A 13,958-nucleotide genomic window follows, 5' to 3' on the forward strand; every position below is an offset into this window, starting at 1 on the left:
TAATTGTGGGGATAATGGATGATAAAAGAGTGAATAGAAGTTTGGAACCAATGTATAAAATAATGATTAGAGCAGCACACGCAGTGTTGGCGTTGGGCTGGAAAGATAATAAAAAATGGACAGTGTCAAAATGGATGGAATACATATGGGAACAAATACAGTTAGAGATCTTTGACAGACTGACAAAAAATAAACTATGGGAAGAAAAGATGGAAGACATTATGAAATTATGGACAGTGTATGAAACATGAATGGAAGAAGCCGGATTTAACAAAGAACTATGGAATAAGAGAATAAGAAGAATGAATCTCCTGCTGCTTGCATAAAACAATCATTAGAAAAGGGGGGGAGGGGGGGAAAATGAAAAAATGTATAGATGAAATGAAGATATTGAATGTAACAAATGTATAAATATTCTATACAAGAAAAATCTATATAAAAAAAGATTACCAAGTCTAACCCTCACCCACATGGACTGCAACTCTACTTTCTCAGACCATGAACGCCAGGCTTTCTATTCATCAATTCACCCACATGGACTGCAACTCTACTTTCTCCAAGATCAGTATCTTACAAGTCAATAGGAATGCACACATGCAAAGGAGAACCCAGGTGAAAAACTTTGGAAATATAACAGTGGGCCACGTGAAATCTAGGTAGGTACTTTTATTTCCAAGTTGTTCTTTGACCCAAACTGAACTGGTTTCAGTTTGGAGATCAGTATGACACCACTTCCCAATCCTCCAGTATCTAAGTATTGGTATAAGAAATGTGAGCCTCCAACCGCATCCACAAGAAGATTTCGCAGGCTATTCAGTAATTAAAGGTGTTTATTTAAATTGGATTTGGAGCTTCTTCAACATTAATCTGATTTTAAATTGAACCCTTTCTGAGTCAATAAGGCTTTGGTTGTCCCATTTTATCAAACCTCAGCCTCATACTCCAGGATAGCCATGGAGTGCCCATTCAGTGCAAATGGAAATTATAAGAATCTTTCTTTATTCTGCTGTGCAGACATGAATGCCTTCTCTGTTGCCATTCCAACAAGCCTCTCATGTTACAGCCTTCCCCAAAATTCCTTCCCTATATCTGACCTTTGTGAATATATACAAAGAAGGGAAATAAGCTCTAAAACCCTCTTGGCAAAGAGACAGTTCTGCATGTTTGAGGGCGGAAAGTGGAAACCGAGGCATCGGAGTTCTTAACTGAACTGATTTTTCCCCCGATGGAAAGTGGAAAAATAGCTGACTTTTTTAAAAAAAATTATCTTTAAATTACAGACTTATCCCTGCCAGGTCTGCAGTGGTAGCAACCCAAGCAAGAGTGGCAGGCAATGCTGCAGCAATCTCAGACTGAAATTTGCTCAGCAGTTAGAGAGCGTCGTCTCCAGCAATGTTATTATTGCCAAATGAATTTTTTTTTCATCTGTTTGTTGCTAGTTTCATTTGGATTAATTAAGTTTGGCTATTACCAAAGTAAAGCTGTTAGGTCACTTTTTTTCATGACAGACTGCTTTGTTTTAACAAATTGGGTGAATAGTAAAAAGTAGGATAACGATGTTTATTTTCTATACTATTTTAAAAATATATATATTTCATGTTTTGTCTTCCCTAAGGGGTAGGAAATTCAGGTTAGCTTTCAAAGGATACCGATTCACTGGGAGGAGATAACACTGGAGGTATTATGTTGCCTTTGCAATAATCTGTTTATGTCCTAATAAGCATCTTGAGCAGGAATGATGGGACACAGAAGCAAGCACGCAAGCAGGCTATGCTAGTTCCACTGCCCGAGCAGCCCTGCACTCCTCCACGCACATACGCCTTCCCATAGCCAAATCCACCTCTCAGCCAAATAAAGGGAAATTTACCTCAGATTCCATTCTCAGACACATGCTGGCAAACAAAACTGGTTTAACCCTTTTCCTCCTGCATCAGGTGGTTAGACTTGCACTCCTGCTGCTTAGAACAGCTAAGTGCCCATGACTGTCCAATTCAGCTCATCATTACATGAAAGTACCTACAATTTAGAAGAAGAAGAAGAAGAAGAGTTTGGATTTATATCCCCCCTTTCTCTCCTGCAGGAGACTCAAAGGGGCTTACAATCTCCTTGCCCTTCCCCCCTCACAACAAACACCTGTGAGGTAAGTGGGGCTGAGAGAGCTCCGAGAAGCTGTGACTAGCCCAAGGTCACCCAGCTGGCGTGTGTGAGAGTGCACAGGCTAATCTGAATTCCCCAGATAAGCCTCCACATCTCAAGTGGCAGAGCTGGGAATCAAACACGGTTCCTCCAGATTAGATACACGAGCTCTTCACCTCCTACGCCACTGCTGCTCCCTCTGTTCATTCCTGATGTTTTAGCTCCCTTTCACTTTGAAGTCCCTGGCAGCTCCTGGCCTTACCTTGCTTTCCCAGCTTTTGTCACTGGATCTCTATTTCATGCTTTTCTTTCATCTAAAACATTGGTCAGTATACTGGCAAGGTTTTTTTTTTAAATGAGAATCTACAACTGGTGATACTGTGATGTATTCCCTTGCAGAAAGAAAATCTTGAGCTCCCAGTTCATGACTATGCCACAAGAAACTGTACTTCCCCTGCAAAAAGTACACCATATCACATGGTTGTGCAGTCACGTCACTGTTATCTGCTACTGTTGTGCTGTTTCCCACATATACAACATGGATAGGCCCAGTGGAGGCCTATGTGCCTGTGGATTGGTCACCAATTGAGATCCTAACGCAGACTTGCCTATGTAGCAAAGAAGCTCAAAATGTGTTCTGTTATTTCCAGCAGATTTTCCACCTGCTGGACTTACACACGGAGGACAGTGATCTGGAAAAAATAATCTGCAATGCAGATCCACAACTGTTTGCTGCACATTGCACACCCATGGTGATTTTCCACAGACCTAATTGCATTCATAGGGTCACTGTAAGTTGGAAGCAACTTGATGGCATTTAACACACTCACAGTTGTACTAAGAATTAGCAAATGTTCCCCTTTCATTTATTTTTGTATTAATCTCTATTCCTTTTAATGGGTTTTCCTGCTTGTCATACTTAGATTTGTAGGGTTGTTTGTAATGGGTATGCAATTTATACAGCACTTAAAAGTATGCCTTAAGTCATTTATACACATGGTAATATATAAAGTTGATACACAAGGAACACATACGAATACATACATTTTATAAGAAAAAATGTATGAAGAAGCAGCAAATGATGCACAGGTTCCATTTTCACAAGGAAGAAGCAAAACTGAAACAGGTATTTGGGGGTCTAAAACAACAGGGATGAGGCATTCAAAAGCATCCCTAAACTACTGATCTTGCCCCCACTTCAAAAACTGAACCATCTTTCTAAGCAATATAATGACAATGTATTGTCGAAGGCTTTCACAGCCGGAATCACTGGGGTGCTATGTGGTTTCCGGGCTGTATGGCCGTGTTCTAGCAGCATTCTCTCCTGATGTTTCGCCTGCATCTGTGGCTGGCACCTTCAGAGGATCTGATAGAATCTTCAGAGAATGCTGCTAGAACACAGCCATACAGCCCGGAAACCACACAGCACCCCAATATAATGACAGTTTGAATCACTGTTTTAACTTAATTGTGCATCACCTTGCCTTTACAATTGTTCATTTCGTTTTCTATTTCAAATAATATTTTCAGACTTCCTACCTCAGATCACTCACCTCCAACTGTTCTGCAATGCTGTTCCAATGCAAGATCTGCTGTTCTTGCATTGGAAGGAGAACATCACACCTATTTGTGTCATCACAATCTTACTGGCAACTGCGTTTCAAAGTCCAGAGACCCTGCAAGCCTCTGGATTGCCACCAACATTAAGCGCTGCAGTACTTACCTCGTAATGGGCCACGCGCTGAGATTCTGATATTAGCTGAGCACTGCACACTTTACAGTAGCTTTCTGTGAATAATTCCTGGTCAATATCCGATGATTTCATCTGCTTACAATGACACAAATAAAACACAAAATAAAATAAGAGAGAGTGAATCACTGTCGTCACAGCCCTGGCGCACAACTTGTCACAGATATCAAGTAGCATTTCACACCAATCTGGGAAAAGAGCTGAGCAAATAACTTCCTTGGGAGAAAGTTAAGAGATAAAGTTTTAAAAAATGCCATTTCAGTGGAATTAAACAGTATCAGAAAAAAAGTCTGTGCAATTATGCAGACTGGAGAGTTGTAGTCTCCTGAAGTCTGAATATTCAGCAATCTTACATAAGTCCCATCATCTTTAGAAGGCTTGCAAGTAAGTGAGGAAGTACAGAGACTTCAATAAAATGAAAATGAAAATGCACTTAAATCTGAAGGTCTGCTTTGATGTGAACGGGTAATGCCGTCAAAGCTCATACACCTTTTGTTCTGTGCATTACAGCTCCTAATGCTCTCTTTCAAAGAGATGTCGGCCTCACAGACTCCCATTTCTACTGTGGCTTGGATGATGCATTTTCAGCTCAAAAAAGAACTCCCTCTTCCCCTCTAACTTACATCACAGGGTTGTTGTGAGGATATTTTGGAGATGAGCAGGTTCGTGTTTACCCCTCTGAGCTCCTAAGAGGAAGGGAAGGAAAAATTTGATAGAATAAGGATCAGAATATACCCCTATATCCGGATGGCTGAAGGGAAACTTAATTCTGGATGAGGGATAGGCCCTTTATGCACAAGCCCCTAAAAACATTTTGCAAATGTTTGCAAAACGTTTCAACCCCACCCCCCTGTAACAGACTGCAGTAGAAATGTATATTTTAAAGAGCAGTTCTGTCAAAGTAAAACATTTTTACCTGCACAGTGAGTTATAGTAGAGGTCTAGGAACAGGAAAGCCACCTGATTGGCTGTGGCTTCCTGCACTCTGATTGGGCAAGTAACAGTTTGATGCAAAGCGGGGGAGGGGGGGAGGTTATCTCCTTTGTGTGGACAATCTGAAAGGCTTTTGGTCTGAATCCTTCATGCTGTCAAGACCTGGCTGTCTTGACTGAGTAAAAACTAAACATCTCTGAGGGGACAGTTCTGTTAAACTATGGGACAGGATACAGGAACTATTATTATAAGCCTGTGTGCTGGGTGAAAGTATAAAATACACAGACAAATTGTGCTGGTGGAAAGAGTTTAATAATAGGCAAGCTGAAGAGCCTTTATAAACTAGATTACTGATATCTTTTAGGGAAAAAAGTATTCCAGTGTGCCAATGGGTCAGAAGTATTAGGATTTGCTTCAGTTTACCTCAATAGAGAGTGTATGTTTTATTTTTGAGGATTTTACCTAACCGGGAAGGCTGTGTGAGGGTACTGAGTGAATGTACCTAGCCTATGTGAGGACCCTGTATGTGGATATCCATTAATCAGAACATCTAAGCAAAGCAACTATACAAACTGTGAAACATCTTTGAAACATCTAAGTAAACTAAACCACATAATTTTAAGTGCTGTGCTGAAGAAATCAAAAACTATAAGTCTTCGTGCCAAGCTGTCTTGTGAATAGTGTAAATATATTCCTCTTGCTTTATTTGCCTCATCCAAATTTATCTCCAAGTTAACATTTTCTACCTTTACCACTTCCTCTGCCTGCTAAATAAATCTGTGTTACTGTTTAAGTCTGTATCTGCCTAAGTATTTATTTCAGTTGCCTTTGTGAAGGGAATGCCCGTGGAAAAGAAAAATAAAAGTCAGCAGACAGGGCTGAGGGAAAGTGTTTTCAAACAAATGCTACCTTATTTCTGAATCACCTCAGTCCCTGAAGGAAAACGGCAGGAAAAATAAAAGTGAGCAGTTTCCCTGCCTTGGCAATATAGAAGGTTGAAGGTGGTGTCTGTTGCACCCCACCCCATTTGTACACATTCACCCCCTAAAAACACTTCCTGGCTGCCATTTTGTGGTTGTTCATTTTGTTTTATAGATTTGTAGGTTCAACGCTACAAGGCTTCAACGCCTCATGCTGCAATTCTCTAGGCATCATGTCTACACAGCCATGTACACACTATACAGCTATGTACACACCTGAGAACACTCTGAATCAGACATGAGATTATTATAACCACCTTTTTGTCTATGGACACAGCCACTGGTTTCACTGCTGTTGTCGAATTCATCTCTCTAACACAATTTTAGAGCAGTTACATGTTATACACCATGTATTTATTTATAACATTTTAGCCTGCTTTTCTTCAAGGCAGGACTCAAGACAAGTTAACAAGACAGTATATAGTCCTACAGAGAGAGAGAGAGAGAGAGAGAGAACCACTGTCAAAAAGCACTCCTGAATAACTCCACCCTATATAATATGCAGAATCTCAGCTGGAAGCCTTATTCCATAAAATAGGAGCAGCCACTTATAAAGCCCTTAATTTAGCTGTGAACATCCTAACTACCCTACAAGAGAGAATAATTTACTTGTAATAGACACAAAAATGGCTATATTATATATTTTAAAAACTTAATGTGGACTTGGAAAAAATGCAGAAGAGGTCAACCAAGATAATTAAGGTGTTAGAGCTCCTTTACTATGAGGAAAGGCTAAACCATCTGAGACTTTTCAATTTACAAAAAAAATGACTCAGTGGGAACATGATAGAAGTTTCCAAAATCATGCACTGAGTGGAGAAGGTGGATAGAGAAAACTTTTCCCCCATATTAGCACCTAGGTCCGTGGTGGCGAACCTTTGGCACTCCAGATGCTATGAACTACAATTCCCATCAGTCCCTGCCAGCATGGCCAATTGGCCATGCTGGCAGGGGCTGATGGGAATTGTAGTCCATACATCTGGAGTGCCAAAGGTTCTCCACCACGGACCTAGGGACATCCAATAAAGTTAATGGGCAATTGACTCAGGAAGGGCAAAAGGAAGTACTTCTTCACTCAAGGAGAAGAAGAGGAGTTTAGATTTATACCCCACCTTTCTCTGCTGTAAGAAGGCTCAAGGTGGCTTACCAACTCCTTTTCCCTTCCTCTCCTCACAACAGACACCTTGTGAGGTAAGTGGGGCAGAGAAAATTCTGAATGAACTGTGACTAGCCCAAAGTCACCCAGCAGGAATGTAGGAAAAGGGAAACTAATCTAGCCACAGTGATGGTATTGTTTTGTTTAGTATTTTTATGCTGTTTGGTGTGTTTACAAAGTATAATGATAGATAGATGGATAGTGCTGGAATACGGGAGAGAGATCTGCATTCTTGTTTTGTTGTAGATATTTTGGAGATTTGTAATATATCTGGTCATTGACTGTAAATAAAGTCTTCTTCTTCTTCAGTGATGGTATTGAGTATAAGTAGCTTTAAAGGGGTTGGGCAGATTCAGGGAAGATTTGTCCATCAGTGGCTTCTAGGATGTTGTGTGGTTTCCGGGCTGTATAGCCGTGTTCTAGTAGCATTTTCGCCTGCATCTGTGGCTGGAATCTTCAGAGGATCTGATGGTAATAAAGCAAGTGGAATATATATACCTGTGGAATGTCCAGGGTGGGAGAAAGAACCATTTGCCCAGTGGTGGGATCCAAAAATTTTAATAACAGGTTCCGATGGTGGTGGGATTCAAACAGTGGCGCTGCCGCACACATGTGCCTCCAGTCTCTATTGGGCAGGGAGGTTGCTTTAGTAACCCCTTCTTGGCACTCAGAAAAAATTAGTAACCACTTCTAGAGAAGTGGTGAGAACTGGTTGGATCCCACCTCTGCATTTGCCTGTTTTAACAAGTTAAAGGGTGCAATTAGTAAACTTGACATGCATGAGTTGAGTGGGATCCACCCATTTTAGCATGTGAGTAACCATGAAGAGAGCATAATCAACTAGTGAGGGCATCTGCATAGTAGTAGCCTGGCCTTTTGATCCCTTTGATTGCTTACTGCCTGGAGAGATCCTGTGTCTGGGTGGTGTTCATTAGTCACTGTCTTGATTCTAGTGTTTTTCAGTACTGGTTGCCAAATTTTGTACATTTTCATGGTTTCTTCCTTTCTGCTAAAATTGTCCATGTACTTGTTGATTTCAATGGCTTCTCTGTGTAGTCTGACGTAGTGGTTGTCAGAGTGATCAGAATTTTTGTGTTTTCAAATAATATTCTATGCCCAGCTTGGTTTATCACATGTTCTGCTATTGCTGATTTTTCCGGCTGAATTAGTCTGCAGTGCCTTTCACGTTCTTTGATTCATGTCTGGGCACTGCGTTTGGTGGATCCCTATGTAGACTTGCCCACAGCTACACAGTATGCGGTAGACTCCTGCAGAAGTTAGAGGATCCCTCTGATCCTTTGCTGAACGTAGCATTTGTTGCATTTTCTTAGTGGGTCTGTAGATTGTTTGTAGGTTATGTTTCCCTATACCAATGATGGCGAACCTTTTTGAGACCGAGTGCCCAAATTGCAACCCAACCCACACTTATTTATCGCAAAGTGCCAACCCAGCAATTACCCTGAATGCTGAGGTTTTAATTTAGAAAAAACTGGTTGGCTCCCTCTTTCTCTGCTCCACCCGCTCGAGCAGGGGCCCACTTGCTCTAGCCTCCAGCAAGTCTCACATGCACCACTCTGTGCCTCTCTAGCATCTTTGCCCCCTCTGTGCCCCCCACAGGCAGCAGCCACCTGGAGCACAGGCACCAGGCCCGCCAGCCTAGTCCTCCCTGCTCACCGCGGTGCGCGCATGATGTGCTCAGTGGCCCAAGCCAGCCTAGATGTGTGTCCATGTGGGGGGGTTATTTTCTGCTCCACACATGATGAACTCTGTGTGTGCGTGCCCACAGAGAGGGCTTCGAGTGCCACCTATGGCACCCGTGCCATAGGTTTGCCATCACTGCCCTATACGGTCAGTGATTCCCTTGATGTATGGTAAGAACACTTTCCCTCTGGCTGTTTATCTTTATTCCTGTGGTTTGTTCTTGGTCTTGCGGCTCTTCTGATGTTTGTAGTACAGTGGCTTCCAGCTATGGTGACTAAAGGGAACTTTTGATTAGTGCTAAAAGGCAACATTGGGGAAGACCTTGGCCATTATACCTTGTCTGTTTGCCTTCTGAGGTAACTGGCTGACTATTGTGTAAAAGCAATATACTGGACCACTGCTCTGATCCAGCAGGGCATCACTGTTGTAATGTTCCTATGATGTTGAAAAATGAGTTCATTTTTAGTGGGAAAACGGCATCATGAAAGGGAAAGAAGACCACACATGCTGCCATCCTACATTTGTATATTTGGTTGTGATGGTGATCCACTGCACTTAATGAATGTGTCTGCTGAAATATTTGTAAATATATAAACTCAGCCTATGCCTCCAGTCTAGGGAGAGTACTGGCCTACCCAGACCCCAGATGGAACACTTCAACTGGGGTGGAGGCCTTTTCAGAATGGACCAGGAGCCTGTTGATTCCAATCAGCTTCCAATCGTCTCCTGGTTGCAGTGCTGGATTTGGGGACAAAGGTTGTAGGGGCAGGGTACTGAGCTTGAAGATACATGCCACAGGCTATCTATTCTGCTTTTCATTCACACCAGAAACCGTAATCCAAAGAGTTAATTTTCACTCATGAAGTTGGCAACACCCATTAAAAATAAAATGTCTATGATCTCACTGGTATATCACTAATACAGTTTCAAAAAGACCTTTGCTTTTATTTCTCACAAGGAAGAAACAAAAACCCAAGGATATTTGAGTCAGTTCAGACTGCTTTCAAAATTGGCTGTCATCTCTTTTCCGGGTCTAGGACTAGCGGGAGCCTTTTTAACAAAGCTAAGTCAAATGTGCCCCTATGTAGATGATACAGTTGCTCCCTTGGCTTTCTGCCCTTGCCCAACCAACAAAATGGGGGGGGGGTTTCCCTGCTGCTTGAGGATCTAGCTCAGGGGTCTGCAACCTGCGGCTCATTGGCCATGCTGGCAGGGGTGATGGGAATTGTAGTTCATGAACATCTGGAGAGCTGCAGGTTGCAGACTCCTGATCTAGCTTATCTAGCCTTTAGATCTAGCACAGGACTATAGAGTTTGTGGGCTGCAGAACATGCCCTGCATTTAGATTTGGGTTCTACCACTCCACACCCTGGCCTTTTCATATGTGTCCTCCCCCCGTCCCCTTACATGGAAATTATCTCTGCAGAGGAAAAATTACTTCCCGTAACATCTCCCTGTTATTTTCTTCCCCTCTTTTGAAATTAAAAAAGGAAACAAAATGCAATCCACCTCCAGGGCCTATTGCAGAATAATTAATGTGTAATATTCCAACAGAAATGTCAGTATAAACACAGACACAAGAAGCCAAAGCCCACCCTTACAGAATAAGAAAGAAAACAATTCATACTGCCCCATAGAAATAATCATCCAGTAGAGAGCACTTGTCTGTCCAAAACAGTTTCTAAGAACGCTTCCACGTAAGAAAGGGAATAATATTGCTAAGGACACTTCCATGTAAGAAAGGGAATAATATATGCAGCCATCCTGCACTGAGATACTCTGGTACGTGTGGGAAGCAAATTTTTTTCAGTCATTTCAGAGCATTATTCTCCAGTACCTCCTCTTCCCTCCACCTCACAGCTTTGTAAAATTTGGACTAAGCTCTAAAATGAGACCCAGCTTGGAAGCCCACCTGGCTTAGAGCTCTTGCAAAGCTGGCTGTCACTTCCGGGAAGAAGCTGGCTAAGCAATGGCCTATTCCCCTGCACATTTTGCTTCAGGTGGTGCTGCATGAAGCAGATGCTGAGCTGCCCTTTTCAATTCCCATTTCATCTCATACTCAGGTAAGCAGCCGTGCCAGGGAGAAGATCCAGCAAAGGGAGGTCCCTTACTTCAGCCAGGAACTCCTGCTTGCCTATATTCTGGGCACACCAGCAATAGTTCTTTTTTCATTTTGCCGGCAATGAATTGTGAGCAGTCAGTTGGAAGACAGAGCACTATTTAAACAGCTGTGTGTATGTTTTTTTTAAAAATCCAAATTCTACAACCCAGAATACACATTAAATAAATATACAGAGATGTTGTGATTCATTTTGTTCCCGTATCTTAATTTTTCAAAGGATATATAATGGGAGGGGAAGAGGTTAGAACAACAGAGAATTAGATGGAAAATGAAAATATAAAATGCAATTGATGGATGTGGAAGATGATAGGTAGGTAGGTAGGTAGGTAGGTAGGTAGGTAGGTAGGTAGGTAGGTAGGTAGGTAGGTAGGTAGGTAGGTAGGTAGGTAGGTAGGTAGGTAGGTAGGTGGATAGATGGATAGAGGATACATGGGGAGAGAGAGAGAGAGAGAGAGAGAGAGAGAGAGAGAGAGAGAGAGAGAGAGAGAGAGAGAGATCCCATGTCAAGGTTCCTTTTTAAAGATACACTCCGTGGGCACATCCATTATTCCATGCACATAGCATATATATTTACAGCAGTTAAGAAGGATGATAGAATCTCCAAAAAAAATCAAAACAGATTTTAGAAAAGAAAGCAAGTAGAAGAAACAATAAAGGGAGGAGCAAAATAGATTCAGTTAAAGCAAGTGGGGAGAAAAAAAAGCTGCAAGTCTTTGGGTCAAAAACCAGACATGACATCAAAAAACCATGATTAGGATGTTCCATGGTTCTTTAAAAGAAAATTAGCAGCCCTGGGCAGCTGCTTTGAACATCAAGGCAGGGCCACTGGGAAGAATGTTCTTTAACCTTTGCTTTCCCAGTTTCTTCCCCAACTTAAAATATCCCTCCGAAGCTGCAATTCATTGGGGGAGGGGGAGAGATCCAAATATTTCCACCTGCCGTTCTTCTCACTCAACACCAGTTGCAGCTTTGAAGGACCATTTTAAATTGCAAAACATACCTGGGAAGATAGAATCACCCCTCCCTTTCTTCCCTCACTAAAGAAGCCCTTTGCTGATCTTCAGTGCAGTTCCCCAGGCTGCTATTCTGGTTTTGTTTTTTGTTTTCAGGCAGAACATCCTAATCCCAGATCCCGCGCATTGTGTTCAAGGTTGTGAACCTCCAGGCAGGGACTGGAGATCTCCTGGAATTGCAACTGATCTCTAGACTTCAGAGATCAGTTTCCCTATCCCCCACCAACCGCAAATCCTCCTGGGGGGCACCAGGAAATGGCCTGGAATCCCTGGTTGAGTTGCCAGCTGACCGGCTAATAATGTTTTAAAATGGACTACAGATTTTTTTCCTTTTAGGATTGCTGCAGGAAAAAAAGCTATTCCAGGCTCCCCCCCCCAAGCCCCCCCCCCCAATTTTCTAAATCAAACATCTTGAGTGAATGCCAGGGTCGCCAACTTCCAGGTAACACCTGGAGATCTCCCAATATTAAAACTGATCTCCAGATGACCCAGATCACTCCCCAGAAGAAACTGTCTGCTTTGGAGGGTGGGTTTTATGGCATTACACCCTGCTGAAGTCACTTTCCTCCCCAAACATCACTCTCCTCAGGCTCCACCTCTAAAAGATTCAGGCATTTCTCAATACAGAGCTGGCAACCCTAGTGAATGTGCAGCTTTTGCTCTGGGCTCGTTCCCTGGAAACACCAGAACCCCCCTGACCCCGCCACCGAGCCTGCTGAAAAACCCACTCCGCTAGAAAAGGCTTCTCCCATTTCATTTCCCTAATTTAAACACCCTGTTTCTATTGGCTCATATGATGCTCATGATAACCTAGTGCTCTGTTTGCTTTTGTCTTTCTCTCCACAGCGACCACAAAACTGGTTGTCTCCCCTACCTCAGCATTGCTTTTAACAATAGTAAGAGGATAGCCAGTCATGATAGTTTGGTCCCATGGGGTGTTTTACCACTATGCTTGAACGGGCTGGCATATTTCAACAAAATGTGGTGCGGCAGTTGGAAGTGTCAGAATGGGATCTAGAAAACAAAAGTTTGAATCCCAAACTTTGTCATGGAAGCTCGCTGGGTAACGTTTGGCCCATCGCACACCCTCAACCCAACCTACTTCCCAGAGTGGTTCTGAGGATCAAATTGAGGTGAGCAGAATTGTGTGTGCCAGCCTGTGAAAATAAAAAACAAGCAAACCTGTTTTAAGGAATAGGAAGCTATTTGCCTATGTAACACATTGCTGGTTGACAGTAAGATTTTTCAGATTGAAGTCATATGTGAGATACGCACCAGTGCTGGAGAGAAGAGACTGCATAGCCTTGTAAGCAGAGGCATAGAAAGGGGGAAGTACCTGGTATGCTGCGTCCCTCCACCCTATCCCGCCCCGCCAGAATGTCCCCGCCCCCAGAATGCCCCTCTCGCCACACTTGCTAATGGGGCGCATGCCCGGTGTGTCACGCACCCCCATCCCTTGGAGCTATGCCTCTGCCTGTAAGAGAAACATTATACAATGTTCGCTCCTGTTTTGGCTCTGCAGGAATTGCAATATATTTTGTGTTGCCAAACTGCACACTGTGCCCAAAGATGGAGGGTACCTTTTATTGATATTTCCTAATCTTTGTGCTCAAGAATCTCCTCCTCCCTATCTCTCCATTTGAGCCAAATGCTTTGCAACCTGGCTGGTCCTACTGCTGAAGCTTTCTGCCCAGATCTGTGCAAGCCATTTCTAATGACCTGCCCATCTGAATTCAGCAGCTGGCCACAAAGAGGATATCTAATTATTCGGACTTCCTGTGGTGGTGGAACCAGCCACGGCTATTGATTCTTCCTTTGGCAAACTGCTGCTGCAAATGTTAAGGTATCTCTTTTTTCCTTCTGTAGGCATATTTTAAGCATCAACAAATGCCTGCTTCCGGGTGTGCAAGTGCTGGTGGTGGGGAGTTAGTGGGCATGGCAGACCCTCAAGCTCCAGGAAGACTGGCTAATGAAAGCTGCCAACAAATTCTGCCTGAAGCAAAAATGTGAAGTAAATATGATGCTTCCTGCTCAGGTGTGTGTAAATATTGGGATGAAGTGTCAAACTCCTTGACTGGCAATTCAGATGTCATAGATTACGAAGAGTTCTTATCATCCCCTGCCAGCATGATGCATAATGATGCTTTGGCGAAGGGGATGATGATGG

At 42.9% G+C, this 13,958-nt stretch overlaps 1 protein-coding gene across 6 annotated transcripts in view; it reads right to left on the minus strand.

Annotated features, from left to right (window-relative positions):
- The window catches only part of ZMAT4 (zinc finger matrin-type 4), a 197,467-nt gene that overhangs the window by 137,158 nt on the left and 46,351 nt on the right, over window positions 1-13,958 (minus strand). For 3 of the 6 annotated variants that reach the window (XR_007245935.1, XM_048513190.1, XM_048513188.1), the window contains one exon: window positions 3,860-3,964. Coding sequence is in view for 5 of the 6 variants with exons in the window: in XM_048513190.1 (XP_048369147.1) it covers window positions 3,860-3,961 (102 nt within the window). In the remaining variant the exon portion in view is untranslated. Of the gene's footprint in view, window positions 1-3,859; window positions 3,965-4,509; window positions 4,573-13,958 lie in introns of those variants that run through there. The other 3 variants (XM_048513189.1, XM_048513192.1, XM_048513191.1) reach the window with 2 other exon arrangements.

The sequence above is a fragment of the Sphaerodactylus townsendi genome, linkage group LG12 (genome assembly GCF_021028975.2).
Source record: "Sphaerodactylus townsendi isolate TG3544 linkage group LG12, MPM_Stown_v2.3, whole genome shotgun sequence".
NCBI lineage: Eukaryota > Metazoa > Chordata > Lepidosauria > Squamata > Sphaerodactylidae > Sphaerodactylus > Sphaerodactylus townsendi.